Here is a 20,040-nt window from a genome sequence, read left to right on the forward strand (position 1 = left end):
CATACCATCATCTTTAGAGTGTTGCATGTTGCTTGATGCAGAAAAACCTTAACTTCCATCTCAAAGATAAAAGGGAACTTGAAGAGTTCTCTGAGCAACTGAAATGACACAGAGAAGTAATTTACAACATAAGATAAAAGTATTTAAAAATCAGTATGAAGAAAGGGGAGAATATGGAAACATGGCTCCATTCAGATGCTCTGTGAAGATTAAATACATTTTGTTCCAAATGTAAAATTAGCACTTTCATTTTTGCCCTTCTCAAAAAAAGCATCTGCCAATTACTGATTTTAAAAAAAATATAACTTCCTAGTGAGGATGTAAAGGAAGTTAGGTTTATCCAGAAAGAGAGAGAGAGACTTTCTTTTCTTTTTTCTATACACTGGAAAACAACTTCGAGATGGCAAGAGTAACATAACACTTGAATGTTAAACTACCTCAGCTCCTTTAAGAATATCTGGAAAAGCCAGCTTTTTTATCATTTCAGGGATGTGGAAGTTGCTTTCCTGGATTCTGAAGCTTCTTCTACAATTTACCTGCATTTGTAAATGTAGGGTTAAAAACCAAAATTAGCCAATTACAAAAGAAAGACATCATAACTTAGTAGCTTCAACTAATACAAAAATAAAACCAGCTAACCAACTCCTAAGAATATAGGAAATACATGGATGTACAGTGGTACCTTGGGTTAAGAACTTAATTCGTTCTGGAGGTCAGTTTTTAACCTGAAACTGTTCTTAACCTGAAGCACCACTTTAGCTAATGGGGCCTCCCGCCGCTGCAGCACAATTTCTGTTCTCATCCTGAAGCAAAGTTCTTAACCCGAGGTACTATTTCTGGGTTAGCGGAGTCTGTAACCTGAAGCGTCCGTAACCTGAAGCGTCTGCAACCCGAGGTACCACTGTAGTAAGGTGAGCTTTGTAGGGAGTTTCAAAGAGTTGGTGCAGCTATTGAGAAGACATTAGTTCCAAGTCCAACCAATGTACCCCCCAAAAGCAGTAGATTCTCACACCCTGAGCAGGGATTCCCCTGCTGAATTCAGATTTCACATTTCCAAGGTGGTGGATGAAGTTTCTGCCCCACCTCAAGACTTCCTGGTAGCAGCTGGTTACTGAATGGAGTAACCACCATGCAGAAGCTATTCTGAGCAAGATCCTCTTGGCTTTTTAAAGACGTAGACTGTTCTAGACATGCCACAGTGTGTCTATTAGTAGGAAAGTTAAAGACTTTGCTGCTATACTGCCTAATGGAGGGGTATGCCATAGAGATTCAGGATGTGGTCCTCGGCCTCCTCTGCTTCCACCATGGGGAAGAGAAAGAACAGTGAGGTGCCAAGCGAATGGCCCATCAATTTACGGTGTTTAGGCAACAGGCTCATCACAGCTATCTGCCAATCACCCAATCCCACCACCCTTCTGAGTAATACCCCTCCCCACCTTCTCACTATATAGAAGGGTCTGGTGACTTCTGTTTCAGTGTATCTGAAGAAGTGTGCATGCACATGAAAGCTCATACCAAGAACTAACTTAGTTGGTCTTTAAGGTGCTACTGGAAGGAATTTTTTTATTTTGTTTAGGCAACAGTGTGTATACTCGAGACTAGCTCTGTTTGCTTCAACATTGCCCAGCAGGCAGGATCCACAATTCCAGACAGGATCGCCCCAACTCCACCTAGAGATGCTGGGGACTGACACTGGGACCATTTACATGGTTTATAATAATATAATGTAATAATAATAATTTATTATTTATACCCCGCCCATCTGGCTGGGTTTCCCCAGCCACTCTGGGCGGCTTTCAGTGAAACATTAAAATACAGTAATTCATCAAATATTAAAAAAGCTTCCCTAAACAGGGCTGCCTTCAGATGTCTTCTAAAAGTCAGATAGTTGTTTATTTCTTTGGCATCTGATGGGAGGGCGTTCCACAGGGTGGGTGCCACTACCGAGAAGGCCCTCTACCTGGTTCCCTGGTTTACATTTACAGCTAGTCCCTTCACCAGTTAGATCTCGCATGTGATGCCTCACGCCTTCATTTCAAGCGCTTCCCTACCTCATAAAGCATTCGGAGGACATGGAGAAGCAAAACAACTTGGCGTGTTTCCTCGGGATATCTTGTATGTTCAATGAGAGAAGACAGCTTGGCAGTGGCAAGCCTCTGATAAATGCTCACCAGATCCTTGAAGAAGGCAGTTTCTAGGTTGGCCCACAAAGATTCTGTAAAGAAATAAACTTTTGTCTTATTTAATTCCTAGACTACCCTTCCTCCCAGTGTGGTTTACAGCACAGTCAAATGCCTAAATACAACAATAAATCTAAAACAAAAAACAAAAAACCACCTGCTTAAAACAACAACCGAATCACTTCCATGATGCAGCAGACAAAAAACCCCTAAACTATAAAAAGGCACAGAATTCCCTTCAGACCCCTGAAAGACAGAACAGGGGTGTCTTTAGACGATACCAAACCATGGAAAGGGACAAGTATTGGGCCTCCCCAGACCAATGCATGATGATAACACATTAGTGGTAAATTTATTCTGCTTTAGCTTGTTCTGAGGTGTTCCCACAATGCTAGCACATTACTGCTGTCTGGAGAGGTTAAAAGGTAAAGGGACCCATGACCATTAGGTCCAGTCGTGGCCGACTCTGGGGTTGCGGAGCTCATCTCGCTTTACTGGCCGAGGGAGCCGGCGTACAGCTTCCGGGTCATGTGGCCAGCATGACTAAACCGCTTCTGGTGAACCAGAGCAGCGCACAGAAATGCCGTTTTACCTTCCCACTGGAGCGGTACCTATTTATCTACTTGCACTTTGATGTGCTTTTGAACTGCTAGGTTGGCAGGAGAAGGGACCGAGCAACGGGAGCTCACCCCATCACGGGGATTCGAACTGCCGACCTTCTGATCAGCAAGTCCTAGGCTCTGTGGTTTAACCCACAGCGGCACCCGCGTCCCATCTCTGGAGAGGTTACAGAACAGCAAAAGCAGTAGAAAAAAATAAACCACTTGTGGTTTGAAAAAGTTAAAGGATTTTAACAGAAAATTACAGGGCATCTGCACTGATGGGAAATGAAGCCACATGGCCATTCTGAAACCTTCACAGGCATGAACGGCATTGAAAGTAGGCCTGTGTATGACCTCCCTGACAGCATCACGAATGCACAATACATAGGGCATCGGGAGGGCATGTAGTTCCACAGGGAGGGAATTCCACAAACGGGGTGATGCCACAGAGAAGGCCCTGCCTACGCAATAGGTCATGCCCACTGGTGGAGCCACAAGCAAGACCTCCCCAAAAGATCTCTGGAGAGGTACTTACTGGAGGCTGGTGCCCGTTGGGACTGGCAGGGCGCCCAAACAGTAGTTGGAACCAGAGCCAACTTCTTTTGGTTCTGTCTGCATCCCAGCTGAGTTCTACAGGGGCAACGCTGAAGCTTCAGATTGGGCGCTGCTCAGTCCTCAACTTCCAGAAGCCCACTTACTCAAGACCCTTTCAGAATGCGTTTAGAACAGGGATGGAGAACCTGTAGCCTCCAGATGTTGTTGAATTGTAGCCCCAAGCATCCCTGAGCACTGGCCTGACTGGGGCTGATGGGAGGTGTGGCCCATCAACATGCTCCCCACCTCTGGAATGAAGCGAAGTTACCAAGCTTAGTGAACCCGCCTCACCAAGCAATTGCTTCTCTTTCTGTTGGCGAAACCATATGGCTTGTGCCAGTTCAAGGAGGAGATGGTCTGACTGGCTGTCCTGCCTCCGTAAGAGTACGGGCACAATGAGGAAGACTCTGAGCGCTTCAGGAGAGCCAGGGAAGTCAAGGACAGACTGCAGGAGTATCTTTAGGGCATTGATCACCTTGAAGAGATGAAGGAAGAATATAAAAGTTAAACGCTTACTTTCTTGTAGTAAGTTTAGTTCAACAGAATGAAGGAAACAAACTTCATTTTGCTTCAGCATAAACTACCAGAGGTAGACCCAGAAGTCTTTGGTGCACCATTCCAGCTGGATAGCTCAGTTGGTTAGAACACGGTGCTGATAATGCCAAGGTTGCAGGTTTGATCCCCATATGGGACAGCTACATATTCCTGCATTGCATGGGGTCCAACTCTACAATTCTATGGCTCCATGTCATAGTCTTCAGTCACTTTAGCCCAATAAACAGCAAAACTCAGAAACCAGCAAAGGGATATTTTGCTTTCCCAGGTCATTCTGCAGCCAGCCTGAAAGATGACATTCTTCACCAAAGGGATTTCAAAGGGAGACCTGGAACCCATCAAGAAGTTCAATTCTATTAGTTTAGGGTTGGATGGAGACAATGGTTTCTTGTCCCAATGCAGGTGTATTAACACAGCAAAGCTAGGATGAGTCTGCTGGCTGCCACCAACTACTGCTGCTGTGAATTATCACTGTGTGTACCTTCTATAAATGTAAGCTTACACAAAATTGTTGGAGAGAGTACTTTTTGCATTTAACGGATATTTGGCCCCAGCTCTTACCATTACTTTTCTCCATGTTGGCTATCCCAGTCCTAGACAAGCTTCCCCAACATGGTGCCCTCAGGATGTTGCCAGGCTGCAATTCCCATCATCCCAGACCACTGGCCATGCTGGCTGGGCCCATGGGAGTCATATTCTAAAACATCTGGAAGCACCAGCCTGGAGAAGGCTGTCCTAGAACTAAACCAATACTATCCTACATGCTGAAATTGTTGTGAAAACCTTGGTAATAGTGGTTTCCTTGTAACAGTCATAAGTAGGCTTGTCTGCTCTTACATTATTTCTTTGGAAACTACTGCCTTTGGATAAAAATCAAGAAACACTGTTTGCCTCTGCATTCCGTATCTTACCGCTGTGAAGACTTTAGGCTTAGTAGAAATCTTCTCATGGAAAAGTAACACAGCGGACATGTCCACAGCCGCAACCTCCTGAGGTGTCCTGAAATGTTTCGCTCTGCTAGAAAGAAACAGGCAGATCACAATCCCAATCCCTTCCCTTGTTTGTGTAAATGTGCAAACTGCGTAAACTTTCAGCTATATGTGGGTGTGAATATCTGAAAGGGGCTCTAGTTAGCTTTGTGTTCAGCACATTCTCCCTAGTTTATAAGTTTGGATGTAGGTGGCTTTAAAAGAGGATTAGACACAATTCATGGAGGAGAGGAATATTGATGGCTACTAGCTATAATTTCTATGTTCTACCTTCACTGTTGATGGCAGTAAGCCCCTGAATGCCAATTGCTGAGAACTGTCAAATAACCAACCTCCTATAACCAACATGCTTAAGTTGAATTAATGCATGAAGGGGTTAATGCCATAGAGTAAGCTGTCCTACCAGGCTTAGTTAGGTCACTCCCCCTCTCCTTGGGAGGAAGGTAATCCCCTTCAGTCTACCAAAGAAGCTCAGCATGTAAAGAAGGTTGAGCTGGTTGGCCGGAGCTCAGACTCCACGGCTCTCACAAGCTATTTTTCCAATTCCTATACCAATAAATTAGGAACTTTCACCAGTGTAACTAAGCTCAGTTTTCCTGCCTGTGCAACCTTTTCTGAATGCTGTATGGAAAATCACATGAATCTGACCTTTGGGGAGTTTGTAAGTACACCATTTTAAGCTTACCAAATGTGTGGTCTTTTTCTATGCTAAGGTAAGAGGGACGTTTTGGAACTCACAAGAGCATCTTTTAAATGTCTAACAGCGTATATTTCCAAACTTTACTTGGCTGCATATTTTGCGATTTTTAAATCTCTGCTGGGGTTCTCTCACCAGAGTACTTGCCCCAAACATGAATCTTGGCATCCAGAAATTTTACTTTCAGACCTATTTTATTTTTCCTCGCCACCAACAGGAATCACAAGCGGGGAAAGTGCTGTTGCCCTTGGGTCCTGGTTTCAGGCCTCCCACAGGAATCTGGGTAGCCGCGGAGAGAACGAAATGCTAGACTAGATGGCCCATTGGCCTCATCCAGCAAGCTCTTCTTGTGTCCTTACGACTGGTCCTCAAATGAGTTCTGTTTACCTCTTTTCCTCGAAGCTTCCGTTGATGCAAGCTGCTGAGGAGAAGATCAACTTTATATCCCTGTTTGTTGGAAAGGAAGAAAGTGATCTTTCAGACTTTGCTTTGAGAAACTGACTCTCAACAGAGGTACAACTGGACAAAGGACATCTGATTTAAGCTTTAAACTTCCTGACGAGTCCCTCTTTGCAGGACAAGGATTCACCCTCTCTCCCCCAGCTATAGTGATGATGATGATAATGATGATGATTTTATTTATACCTTGCCCTCCCTGGCCAGAGCTGGGCTCAGGGTGGCTAACACCAGTAAAATTACAGTAAAAACATAATAGGAAAAAAAACTACCAATTTAAAATACAGGTTAAAACGCAATTTAAAATGCAGCCTCATTTTAAAAGTAGCCCATAGATCAAAACCATAAGGGGAGGGAAACATAAGAGTCAGACTGAGTCCAAACCAAAGGCCAGGCGGAACAGCTCGTGTCTTGCAGGCCCTGCGGAAAGATGTCAAGTCCCGCAGGGCCCTAGTCTCTTGTGACAGAGCATTCCACCAAGTCGGGGCCAGTACTGAAAAGGCCCTGGCCCTAGTAGTAGAAGAAGAAGAGTTTGGATTTGATATCCTGCTTTATCACTACCCGAAGGAGTCTCAAAGCGGCTAACATTCTCCTTTCCCTTCCTCCCCCACAACAAACACTCTGTGAGGTGAGTGAGGCTGAGAGACTTCAGAGAAGTGTGACTGGTCCAAGGTCACCCAGCAGCTACATGTGGAGGAGTGGCGACACGAACCCGGTTCCCCAGATTACGAGACTACCGCTCTTAACCACTACACCACACTGGCTCTCCAGTAGAGACCAATCTAACCACCTTGCGACCTGGGACCTCCAAAATGTTGTTATTTATGGACCTTAAGGTCCTCCGCGGGGCATACCAGGAGAAGCGGTCCCGTAGGTACGTGGGTCCTAGGCCGCATAGGGCTTTAAAGGTCAAAACCAGCACCTTAAACCTGACCCTGTACTCCACTGGGAACCAGCGCAGTTGGTAAAGCACTGGATGAATGTGATCCTGCGGCAAGAACCTCATAAGGAGCCTCACCGCGGCATTCTGCACCCGCTGGAGTTTCTGGGTCAGCTTCAAGGGCAGCCCCGCGTAGAGCAAGTTACAATAATCAAGCCTGAAATACAATGCTGTAATTTTCAAAATGGTGGGAGAGGCGCCACAGCAGCATAAACATGCAGGGAGATTATCTGACAACAGTTACCACACTTTCCACGGCATTTCCCATCACTTTCTTTACTGCCAAAGGTCTGTTTGCTTTTTGAGAAAATGGGTTTGTTGTGCAGAAGCGCTGAGTCCACTTTCATTGTGATCAAACCACCCACAAAACAGCAACTGTCGGGAAGTTGCCCCGAAAGACTACATCCTTCACCCCAGGGCATTGTGCAATGATGATATAGTGCATAAAACCTGCCTTTTAAATTGGGATTTTTAAGGCTAACCCCACAAAGTTTAAAATGAGACCGAGGCACACTTCGAACGAATCTTTTAAAAGTTAACAATGGCTAGGTTCCTGCACTTGCTGCATAGTGGTGTGTGTGTGTGTGTGTTTGTGTGTGTGTGTGTGTGTGTGTGTGTGTGTGTATTTACTTACTGTTTCATAGTCTGCCAGCAATTGGGATCTGAATTAGAAACCCACTTATCTGTCTTTTCCTCCTCCACTCTGGCAATCGTTCGGTTTAAATTTGCGTATGACTTCTGTGCGAAATAAGACAAAAAAACCCCCATGAAATTCTCTCAGAAGCCTAGTAAGAGGTCTTCTCTGGTGATCTGCCATTGGGCCAGAGTCCCACAGGAAATAGTGGCTGGTGAACGTGTGAGAGTCCGTGTCTCTCCCTGCATGTGGGCGATGCAACCGGGATAATGTAAAAATCATGGCATTAGAACAAAGTGAAAAGCTAGCCTTTAAACTGCATTGTAGAAAGTTAGGGCAGTTGTCCTCCTTTGAGGAAGGACAGTAACTCAGTGACAGAGCACGTTTTTGTTTTGTTTTGTTTTTGAATGCAAATGGTTCCTGGTTCAATCCCTAGTGACTCCAGGTAAGGCTGGAAAAGGTTCTTGCCTGATCGACTATCAGTGGTTCTGTCTGTCGACAATACGGAGTTAGATGGAACAACAGCCTGGCTTTGTAGAAAGGAGCTTCCTACATTCCCTCATACTGGGTATACTATGGTATATTCAGTAGCTGGGGAAATGCGATTGTTGCTTCAGATGGAAAATGTGATTCTTCCCTCCGATACTGCATTTGCAGAATTTTTGTATGTGGAATGTGGTTGGATCAATGCCAAAGACATTCTTGGGTAATGGATGCTGCCAACTGTGTGATCAGGGACAAGCAACGCAACTTTAGCTCCTCTCCACGCTCACATCTGTGTGTGAGAAGTTTATTTCTGTGCCTGAGTGTTCCCCCACTGTCTCACATCAACGGTAAAGCAGTAAGTTAGTCTTTAACAACATCAACAAGGTTATAGAACCATTGACTGTACAGAATACATTGTTATTGCTATATTATTATGTCATGTCATGTCATGTCATGTTATATATATTATTATATTGGATGTGGGTGGCGCTGTGGGTTAAACCACAGAGCCTAGGGCTTGCCGATCAGAAGGTTGGCAGTTCGAATCCTCGTGATGGGGTGAGCTCCCGTTGCTCAGTCCCTGCTCCTGCCAACTTAGCAGTTCAAAAGCACACCAGTGCAAGTAGATAAATAGGTACCGCTCCGGCGGGAAGGTAAACGGCATTTCTGTGCGCTGCTCTGGTTTGCCAGAAGCGGCTTAGTCATGCTGGCGAGATAAGCGCCACAACCCCAGAGTTGTCCACGACTGGACCTAATGGTCAGGGGTCCCTTTAGCTTTTATTGCTATTATTAAAATAGGGGCTGTCATATGAAGGACAAGACATGGTGAGACAGCATTTGCCAGTTGTCTGGATAACCAGTAAGATGTTTTGGAACCCTGGATACAACTCTGGGTGCGAACTGCTGGATGCGAACAGCTGGCAAAGCAGCATTTCCTACAAAGCCTGGAGTCTTGGACAAATGTTCCCCTTTTCTAATGGCAAGGCTGGCACTGGATGGGATTAAAGCAGAGGAGAGAGACATGCAGCTCTTCAGATGTTGTTGGACCACAACTCCCATCATTCCCTGGTCCCATGCTGAATGGGACTAATGGGAGTTGAGGCCCAACAACACCTGGAGACCCAAAGCTTCCCCATCTCTAGATTAAAGGATGGTTTGTATTTTTTCTGGTAACTACACACAAGCAACCACAACCATAATTCTGGCATTTCCAATTACGAACAACATTCTTTTTTTTTTTCTCTTTCTTCGTAGGGGAGATCCTCAAATTTTGCTTACCTTTTCCTTTAAAAGAAGTACAATACTTTGGTTCTCTCCAGCGATGATTTTAACCAGCTCCTCTGACGCGTCCCCTACTGTGACAGATCATAAAGAAGCCATCCATTCAAGTAGCCATCCGTTATTGTTAAGAACTCTTCCATCTGCAACTTGGTATATAGAAGTTTGGCTAGGAATTCTAGCATAGCTAAGTACAGTGAGGAGAGATCTCACACTGTGTCATCTAAATTTAGTTATATAAACCATGAACCACCATAAATAGCTATTTATAACACATTTTGACAGAAAGGAAAAGCTTGCCCATTAAAACTGACAATTATAGATGCAAGTCAAAAAGATGGAGGAGCTTCCAGGTGGCTGTTTATTATGGGATCAGTGCTCTGTATGTATGCAAGTTTCTTGCAGTATCTGTACAACATCATGGGCATATAGTTAACCACTAGGGAGTCAGCCATACAGCTGCAAATAAAACGTTTTAAATGTGTTGTAAAGTGCAGTATACAAATGTAACACTAGATGGCGACAGTGAGCTATGGCAAGGTAAACTGTGTTTCCATGCGCTGCTCTGGTTCGCCAGAAGCGGCTTAGTCATGCTGGCCACATGACCCGGAAGCTGTACGCCGGCTCCCTCGGCCAATAAAGCGAGATGAGCGCCGCAACCCCAGAGTCGGCCACAACTGGACCTAACGGTCAGGGGTTCCTTTACCTTTACCTTACAGATGTTTCTTAAATTTGGAATTTCCTTAATTTGCACAAGGACACAAAGTTCTGCTTATGGAAACAATAAGCGTGATTTACCCCTGTTGAATTCTTTGCCAATAGGAAGAGGTATCAGTCGGTCACATTCCGCCCCCTGTCCAAGCTGCCCTTCTGCTCCAGATCCAAATGAGTAGATTTCCCCCAGGTCTGCGATGTAGACAAGAGTATGCCACCTGTTCACAGAATTAAAGTCAATTAGGTGCAGAAGTGCCACTGACTCAACCTGAACCCAGCGATTGCTTTTAATTTTCCCACTACCTTTGCTTTGGGGCAGTCATTTTAGATTGGTAGCAATTCCTGATTGGGGGCCAAACCCTGAATACTGCCTCCAAACTTGGGACTGAGTTTCCTCCACCCTGAATTAATGGCTCATGTTCCTCCACCACTCCTCGATAACCACCCAGCTATTTCAAAAACCCCACAGATGTATCTTGTTTTTAAAATTTGCCAAACCCAAATTGGCATCTGTAGGGGTGCTCTGCAGTTTGGGTGAGCCTTTGAGGCAGCTCTGCCTCTCTTTCAAATCAGAACCAGTGAAGGCGGTGAAGGTCCTGTGTGAGTGTCTAGAGACAGTTGGAGGATGGATGGCGGCTAACAGGTTGAGGTTGAATCCTGACAAAACAGAAGTACTGTTTTGGGGGGACAGGAGGTGGGCGGGTGTGGAGTACTCCCTGGTCCTGAATGGGCTAACTGTGCCCCTGAAGTACCAGGTGCACAGCCTGGGAGTTATTTTGGACTCACAGCTGTCCATGCAGGTCAATTCTGTGTCCAGGGCAGCTGTTTATCAGCTCCACCTGGTACGCAGGCTGCGACCCTACCTGCCCGCGGACTGTCTCACCAAAGTGGTGCATGCTCTAGTTCAGTGTTTCCCAACCTTGTGTCTCCAGCTGTTTTTGAACTGCAACTCCCATCATCCCTGACTAGCAAGACCAGTGGCAAGGGATGATGGGAATTGTAGTCCAAAAACAGCTGGAGGTACAAGGTTGGGAAACACTGCTCTAGTTATCTCTCACTTGGACTACTGCAATGCGCTGTACATGGGGCTACCTTTGAAGGTGACCCAGAAACTACAACTAATCCAGAAGCCTGCACAACACAAAACACTGTTGCTGTATGTAGGTTTATTTGTTTTTTTATCTTATATTTTGGAAAATGTACATCCAGGAGTTTTTTCCTTTAATTTTTTGGGGGGCCCCTAAGAGAGTGGGGCCCTAAGCTATAGCTTATTTAGCTTATATGTAAATCCAACACTGACCCAGACTAGGGCTGTGTGGACGCTCCTGTTTCCTCTGCATCCAATGTGCTCCCACACATTGGTTTGGGAAGTGATATGCATACGATGTTCTTTAGGTAGGTTTTCTTTTTATTAAATACTGTGTTTTGATGCATTTCTAACCCAAACTAGCTTCAATTTGAATTGAGAAAAATAACATCCTAGTTGCATTTTAAGCCAGTGACATATGCACAGCCTGACAGATTTATATCAGTCAGTGGCATCAGATAGGCCAGAAGGATTATAGGCTGTTTTGTGAATACCCCACCTGGAATTGCCCAGAATTTATTCCTCTGGTTGTGGACCCAGTAAGCAGGGAATCGGTGCTTGTAGATCCCTAGGAATCCTGGGGTATGTCTTTTTAGAAACTGGCATACTTTTCATTCATATTATTTATTATTACATTTATATCCTGCATTTCCCGAAAGGAGCTCAAAGGTGGCATACATAGTTCTCTGTGCCTCCCTTTCCCCCCCCCCACCTCTTCATCACAACAACCCTGAGAGGTAGGTTGGGCTGAAAGAAGGTGGTTGGCCTGGGTTCACCCAGTGATCTTCATGATGGACTAGGAATTCGAACTCGGGTAAGACACTTTACAACATTGGAAGGCAGAGACGCCTTTGCCTGACCACAGCTGATAGAACATTATCTCCATAAAATGTGCCATACCTTCCACAGGCCACTTGAGACACCCGAGCACCAAACAGCTCAGCTACAAGTCGTGGTAACAGCTCGTTGCGCCTAGAGTTGTGGCCAAGCTGTCCACAGCTGCCATCTCCAAAGGTGCAGACTAATCCATCCTTGGTGGGAGAGGGGGAGAGAGAGAGAGAGAGAGAGAGAGAGAGAGAGAGAGAGAGAGAAGTGAGATGCATCAGCATAAACAAGTTTACAAAGTTGGGGATAAGAAAGTTTTGTATGAAGGTGGGCAAGGCAGTTGGATAATGAAGAAGAAGAGTTTGGATTTGATATCCCACTTTACCACTACCCTGGGACGCGGGTGGCACTGTGGGTTAAACCACAGAGCCTAGGACTTGCCGATCAGAAGGTCGGCGGTTCGAATCCCCACGATGGGGTGAGCTCCCGTTGCTCGGTCCCTGCTCCTGCCAACATAGCAGTTTTAAAGCACCTCAAAGTGCAAGTAGATAAATAGGTACTGTTCCGGTGGGAAGGTAAACAGTGTTTCCGTGTGCTGCTCTGGTTCGCCAGAAGCGGCTTAGTCATGCTGGCCACATGACCCGGAAGCTGTACACCGGCTCCCTCGGCCAATAAAGCGAGATGAGCGCCGCAACCCCAGAGTCGGTCACAACTGGACCTAATGGTCAGGGGTCCCTTTACCCTTTACTTATCACTACCCAAAGGAGTCTCAAAGCAGCTAACATTCTCCTTTCCCTTCCTCCCCCACAACAAACACTCTGTGAGGTGAGTGAGGCTGAGAGACTTCAGAGAAGTGTGACTAGCCCAAGGTCACCCAGCAGCTGCATGTGGAGGAGTGGGGACGCAAACCCAGTTCACCAGATTACAAGTCTACCACTCTTAACCACTACACCACTCCTGGTGTAGTCCAGTTGCTGTGTTAGCAGCACTAGGGCACAAGTCTGGGCAATGTCTATGGAGGTCCTGGGCTGCCCAGATGACAGGCTGATGTGGTCCAAAGGAAAGCACAGCAATATGTTTGGCACTAGCTTGGCTGCAGGAGTTGCCACAAGGAGATGTGCAAGGCACCATCCAATCCAGATTTGTGTAAGGTTTATTCCTTAGCCCTTTCTTCTCCCGAAGATGTGCCACAAACATCTATTTTTTTATTTTTTATTTTGTAAGGTAACCTCTCCGAGATGAATCAGAGAGCGAGTGTAAAGGAGATAGCAAAACTAAACTGAGGTCCAGCGCTGCGAGAAGCCAAGTTACAGGGGACCAGGCAGAGGGCCTTCTTGGTAGTGGCACCCGCCCTGTGGAACGCCCTCCCACCAGATGTCAAAGAGAAAAATAACTACCAAACTTTTAGAAGACATCTAAAGGCAGCCCTGTTTAGGAAAGCTTTTAATGTTTAATAGGTTATTGCATTTTAGTGTTTTGTTGGAAGCCGTAGGGGGACCCAGCCAGATGGGCGGGGTATAAATAATAAATTATTATTATATTATTATTATTAAATTAAAACAACCACAACTAGGCAAACCTTCGAGAGAACGGCGGTATGCTCCCCGCCACACGAAACAAACACTGTCTTCTCGTGCTCTAAGGCCTTCACGATTGTAGGAGAGCATCTGTCTGAAATAGGAACGAAAAGTGAAATGGAACCAGTTTGAGAGGGCATAAAGAGATACTTTCAAAGAGGGCTGGAGAACCTCAGGTTCCCTCAGGCCTCTCTTGTCCAGCCCTTGGGATGTTCCTCAGACCACACCTGCTTCTCTTCAGGCCACCCCTTCGCTCAAGTCTGGTAGCTTGGGCTCTACTCCCTCAGATGCTTTTGCTTGGTGGGAATGTGGCCTTGGACTGTGATAATGCAGTCTGAGTGAATGTGGGATGGAACGGTCTGTGTGGGTCTGTGTGTAGAAACCTCTTGACTTTTGCATGCATGGAATGTGGCCGACCGCACAAATGTTAAGTCCTGTACATTGCTCCACCCACCTACCACTGGCAAGCGGCCCCCAGGAGGTTCCCAAAATGAAATGTGGCCCTTCAGCTGAAAAAACTCCCCTCCCTGCTTTTAGAGAAAAATGTTTCATTACTTTGTATTCATAAAGATGTTTTTAAACATTGCAAGCTGTCTTGGGAGAAAAGTGAGATACGAATACATTAAACAAATAAATAGCTATATGCATATACAGTCGTACCTTGGTTTTCAAACAGCTTAGCTCTTGAATGTTTTCGCTCCCAAACGCCGCAAACCTGGAAGTGACTGTTCCGGTCTGCAAACTATTTTTTTAGCCGAACATCCATGGAGCTTCTTGCAGCTAATCAGACAACAAAGAGGGAGCCAGTCGAGCTTCTTGGAGGAGAGAATTGCACAATCTGGGAGCAGCCACAGTGAAGTCTCCTTCTTGTGTCACCACCAATCAGGCTTCTGATGTTGATGGGACCGGGAGAAGGAGCTCACCCAAAGATCTTAACATCCAGGTAGGTTTGTAGCAGTGTTTCTCAAACTTGGGTCCCCAGCTGCTGTTGGACTACAACTCCCATTATCCCTGACCACTGGGATGATGGGAATTGTAGTCCAACAACAGCTGGGGAGCCCAAGTTTGAGAAACACTGGTACGGTCTTCCAGGTAACCTGGGCCCTAGCCATATAGGCCCAGCATTTCATAAATATTCCTCAGATTCCACCACATGGATAGAACTTTTCCTTACCTTCTGTGTCTCCAAGGCCCAGCTGTCCAAAAGCATTCTTTCCCCAAGAATAGACAGTTCCAAACACAGAGAGGGCCACGCTGTGAGCAGATCCAGCTGCAATCTTGGCCAAAGGGATGCCTTCAAGCTCCCACACAAGTCGTGGTTCCTTAACAGCGTTCATCTCCCTTCTCGCTGCAACCTGGCCATAGTCGTTCTGACCCCAGGCAAAGAGCTCTCCTCCTTAACCCAACATACAAAAGGAAGTACATAAGGAAGTATTTGCCGTTATAGATATAATAGGACAATTGGGGCGGGGAGGTGGAGGAGCACCATTTGTCCTGGGCCACAGGCTCAAAGGGGCATCAATTTTTTGGCATTCAGTAAGCTTTGCAATGTGCTTGTATGAGCACCAGGGCAAAACACTCTCACCTTAGAGTTGCATAGTAATGCATTTGCGCAGAATGAGACTGGGAAAATCATTAATCATTTGACACACACTCACTCTTTGGTTTTTTGGGTCATCATTTTCAGTTTTTACTATAGCTAGGGCCTCAAAAGCTAGAAGAGGTCTGAGCCACTCTAGATCTCTGAGGTGGCATATACAGAGCTTTTTTTTTTCTTCTAAAAAACATTTAGGGGTACTCTCATTTTCCTACTCGTATTGAAATACTGCCCCTTAATAAGGCCAAACTTAGATTCACAAAATGTTTAGGGGTATGCATACCCCTGCACACCCCCCCCCCGGAAAAAAAACACTGGGCATATATACACCCACTTGTTGGGTTGGAATAAACGACAGACGAGTAGTGGTGTCATTTGGGAGGCATCATCCTGAGCATGTCTCGGGGAGTCCCTTTTATTGAATATTACAACATTGCCACATATGTGCTTGTTGCTGACTGGTTAACACAAGTACAAAGCAAAGGTTACATATAGGTATTAATCACTGTTAGATTAAAGGCTGAGAAAGGGAGCCCAGAACTAGACAGGCATGGAAACCTCCTAATTAAATTATAACTGGTGATTAATAGAACAAGACCTAAAACAATTACTTAATGATTGATAATGTAAGACTTAAAAGGACGTATCAATCACGTTCCATAGATGTGATCAACTGTGCGTTAAGAACAGGTCAGAATGCCATGTTTATGTGAACTAACTGTGAACTGAACATCCTAGGGATATTTCAGCTTGGAGCGATTTGTGCAGAAACATGTGCAGAAACAAATACTTTCCTTCACCCACTAAACCCTACCTAGTGACTAAGGTCCACACCAGTTGATCTCAGGGTCAAATTGCACATCATTTTAGTTATGGATCTATGCCTTTAAATGCTGGGTGGCGACAGCAGGGAGAATTCACGCAGTATGGACCCCAGGATGGGAGAGTTTCACGAGGCTTTAACCCTTTAACATACCCACCCTCTGTGGTCCTGATCCAGATCGGGGGCTCTGTACCTGCAATTTGTGTGGGGTAGGGAAACCATGGCTCCCCCCCCCCCACAGCCAGAACTCAGTTCCAGCACCTCTCAGGTGGGTGCCATTGTAAGAGAACATTGGAGATGTTCATGGTGAGTTCCAGCACCTCTTTTTCTAGAAAAATAAAACTTGGGGGGGGGGTTCCCTATGGCAATTTTAGGGGCTGGGCCCTCAGTCCAAATCAGAAGAAGCCTAGGAGGGAGAGGGACAACGGGTTAATGACCCACTGACTTTACACTTTCTTACCAATCCGAATAGGACCCCTGCACTTATATGTGCTAATGTAATATCTGGTTTGGCCCTGGGTATGGGGCAGAGAGGAACAGAGGAACAGCTAGTTGCTAGGGGGAGATACAAGCCCACCCACTTGCCCCCCCCCTATGTCTATCTCACCCCTTCCTCCAAGGAGCTCTGGGAAATATGTTTCTCCTCCCCCCAAGGTAGGTGAAACTGAGAGGTCACGATGTGCCCCCACTACACAGAATTTTATTGAAACTGTGTACCATTCAGAACGCAGCTCACAAAGAATAGTTGGGATTAATGATTTCCCACATCAAAATCTCCAGCAGCCCTTTGGCCTGATCAGGGTATGATTTGTTGATGTCTGGGCTCCTGGAACACAAGAACAGCCTGCAGGATCAGGCCCATCTGGTCCAGCATCCTGTTCTCACAGTGGCCAACCAGATGCCTGTGCTTCCTGCGCTTGCAACTGATTTTCGTCTTTAGCCACATCCCTCGTCTCTTTCAAGGATTTAATTTCTTTTAGCTGATGGCTTTGCAAAAGTTGATGTGAGCTAGCTGGGGTACGTCAGCTGGAACGGAAAGGCAGGGTATATATGTTCAAAAAAAAAACCCCAAGGAAGCTGTGTGAGAATTGTTCAGTACCTTTTGATAATGCCAGGGAATGATGGTCGCCACATGCGATTTGGACGATGCGTTTGTCTCCCAATTCTTTCAAAAACCTGTTTTCAAAAAGCAAGTAGAAACAGTGCCAATCAAATAATGACATTTCTCATGTATAATCCAAGCAAGTATTTCAGGTGTAAACATGCATTATTGAGATGTGTGGATCACAAAGGAATTATTATTATTTTTCAGTATAATTCTGCTGCTTTCAAAAAAACCAACAACACTCCAGTCAGTCAAGATCAGGTTTCCTACCTGGGCTTTGAATGAGCACCTCTGGATACAATACTGTGCTCAGAAAGTTTTCCTTCTGATGAGAGAATGAGCAGGTGAGATGCTTCACCATCTAGCAAATCCACCTTGGCCCCCTTGCTTAACTTGATATGCTCTGGAAGATTGAACAAGATAAAGACGGAAATGGTTTTAAGCATAATCACATTTAAAGGAGTGCCAGTGGTGGCTGGTGTTCGGCAGGACTGACAATGTGGAAACATAAGAACATAAGAAGAGCAAATGGCCTGTCCAGCATCCTTTTCTCACAGTGACCTCCCAGATGCCTGTGGGAAACCCTCAAGTAGAACACTCCTCCCTTCCTGCAGTTTCCAGGAACATGATATTCAGAAGAAGTACTGCCTCCAATTGTGGAGTCAGAGTATAGCCATCCTGGCTAGTAGCCATGGGCAGCCTTTGTTAGAATTCCTGCTCCGTGTTTGCAGTCATGGGATTGTTGTCTATCACATGACGGTATATATTTTGACTCCACAAAGTGGGAAGTGACGGATGTTTGTGTTACTGTGTTCCGTGAAGTGGGACTATTGTCCTTTGTTCTTTTTCTCTTTGCTGTTTGATGCTAGAGAGAGATGGAGCCATGTTGCAGTGCGCCGTGTGTGTCTATATGTAAATAAAGTAGATTAGCCAAAATGCTAAGTTGCTGAGGTCTGTCACGCAAGCTGTGAAGACTCTGCGGATCTTAAGTGTGCCGATGTCTGTTGGCATCAGTCGCTGTGATGTTCGGGCTGAAGAAAGCTTTTGAAGCTCCCAAACAATAGACCAGGAGGGAGGGAACATGCCAGTTGGGCATGTGTCTCTGCCAGGGTCCTACTCGAGTGTAGGACAAGCTCCTGACAGCCTTGTCCCCTGTGAATTTGTCCAATCCTCTTTTAAAGCCATCCACGTGGGCGGCCATCCCTGCCTCTTGTGGCAGTGAGTTCCACAGTTTAACTGGGTGTTCATAGTCTTTGCCATCATTCCACCTTCTAACTATGCAGGGAGTGCTTGCTTAGTTCCGCATGGGTAACACTAAGGCGAAGGATATGTTCACATTACCACATGCTCCACATCCAGGAATCTCCCATTGCTATTTTTTAAATTTATTTTTTTGGAAATAGCATTCGCAAGACGTCAGCCTCAATCCATATTGACCCTGCAGTTCCTTGACAAATACTGCTTGCTGTCTGGTGCTTTTCCCCTCAAAACAAATGGCATAATCTATGCATTAGGTGGGGAAGTATGTATAGTATGAAGAAGTACCATTAAAAAAAAATTAAAATTAAAAACCCTTGGGGGGGGAACTAAGAGGGGACACCCAAAAACTGACTAACATTGAGCTGTGGGCAGAGAAAAAGAATGAGGAGCTGGAAACCTGAACAGAAGCACTCCATACAACAACATTGTGTTGCAGCTCCCAGTACTTTTTCTCTATTGTCCATTCAGACATGAATTTGACCCTGCCTTCCAATATGGAAAATGAACTGAAAGACACCAGGATAATTGATAAGTATTAAGTCCTTATTTAAAAAACAAAAACAAAACTTAAATTTTATTTTGTTAACATTCAATACAATTAGCTTTAAACAATTTAAGCTTCCTATATTTCCATTGTGGCTGTTCTAGCTAAAGGCCTAGTCTGTGTTCTCTCTCTCTCTCTCTCTCTCTCTCTCTCTCTCTCTCTCTCTCTCTCTCTCTTTCCTTCTCTTTTTGTAAAAAAACAACAACCGTTATTTGCACAAGCCAGCGGATGATGACATGAGCTGGACATTTGCTGTGACTCCAGAATAGAAAGTGAAACCGGTGCTGATGTGAACCTCATATTGCAGATGACAGGAATGAGTTGATAGGATGTTGAGGGAAAAAAGAAACCCGAGAAGGGCTACGTACATCAGATGCCTGCAAATCACTGGAGAGTTTCCTTTCAAAAGAAACCAAAAGATGTCACATCCCTCATCATACATTTAAAACACTTTTATATCACTTTAACGGTCATAGCTTTCCCCCATAGAATCCTGGGAACCATAGTTTGTTAACTGTGCTGGGAATTATAGCTCCAAGTGGGGGTGGGGTCTCCTATCAACTTGCAGTGGTCTTAAACTACAGTCCTCAGCATTGTTTGGGGGAAAGTTCTAAATTCTAAATTGAATTTATATACTGCCCTATACCCAGAGGTCTCAGAGCAGTTCACAGAAAACTTCATGAAAGGAAAAAACTATATGCCCAAAATACCTACACTTCAACTTCTACAGTAATTTTGATTATTGCCTACTATCATCTAACAAAACAGTTTTAGCAACATCTCATAAAACTACATCAAAGTCAAACAATTCTCTTTTTTAAAGGCATACCTGGGTAAAAGTTACACAGAGAGGTTTCAATAGGATGTTACATCAATATGACAAATGTGTCTAGTTTACATCTGAGCATATTTTAAAAGTAACAGTTAAAAATAGCATTCACTGTGGACATGACATGTTTATGAATCTCTTAGGGTGGGATGATTAAACCTGGCCAAACCAATTCATAAGAGTATTGGGTTCCATACAGGAAATGGGGAGCAGTGGTGTGCCTGTCTGGCACGCTTGTCTCCAAAGGACTTTACAAAAATTGTTGCTT

At 45.1% G+C, this 20,040-nt stretch overlaps 1 protein-coding gene and 1 long non-coding RNA gene across 4 annotated transcripts in view; one reads left to right on the top strand and one right to left on the bottom strand.

Moving 5' to 3' along the window:
- Positions 1–20,040, top strand: part of LOC310852927 — a 91,864-nt gene that overhangs the window by 49,757 nt on the left and 22,067 nt on the right. The window lies entirely within an intron of this gene.
- LOC310852657 (E3 ISG15--protein ligase HERC5-like) overlaps positions 1–20,040 on the bottom strand; it is a 35,252-nt gene that overhangs the window by 13,169 nt on the left and 2,043 nt on the right. The window contains exons 2-15 of one of the 3 annotated variants that reach the window (XM_083756405.1): positions 17,410–17,542; positions 17,134–17,210; positions 14,789–15,010; positions 13,617–13,708; positions 12,113–12,243; positions 10,210–10,343; positions 9,412–9,485; positions 7,648–7,751; positions 6,005–6,064; positions 4,843–4,948; positions 3,668–3,851; positions 2,052–2,215; positions 438–536; positions 6–98 (exon numbers count right to left, since the gene is read on the bottom strand). In XM_083756405.1, coding sequence (XP_083612531.1) covers positions 6–98; positions 438–536; positions 2,052–2,215; positions 3,668–3,851; positions 4,843–4,948; positions 6,005–6,064; positions 7,648–7,751; positions 9,412–9,485; positions 10,210–10,343; positions 12,113–12,243; positions 13,617–13,708; positions 14,789–15,010; positions 17,134–17,210; positions 17,410–17,542 — 1,673 coding nt within the window. Of the gene's footprint in view, positions 1–5; positions 99–437; positions 537–2,051; positions 2,216–3,667; positions 3,852–4,842; positions 4,949–6,004; positions 6,065–7,647; positions 7,752–9,411; positions 9,489–10,209; positions 10,344–12,112; positions 12,244–13,616; positions 13,709–14,788; positions 15,011–17,133; positions 17,211–17,409; positions 17,543–20,040 lie in introns of all 3 variants that reach the window. The other 2 variants (XM_083756406.1, XM_083756404.1) reach the window with 2 other exon arrangements.

This window comes from Podarcis gaigeae (genome assembly GCF_964106915.1).
Source record: "Podarcis gaigeae genome assembly, chromosome: 9".
In the NCBI taxonomy this organism is placed as follows: domain Eukaryota; kingdom Metazoa; phylum Chordata; class Lepidosauria; order Squamata; family Lacertidae; genus Podarcis; species Podarcis gaigeae.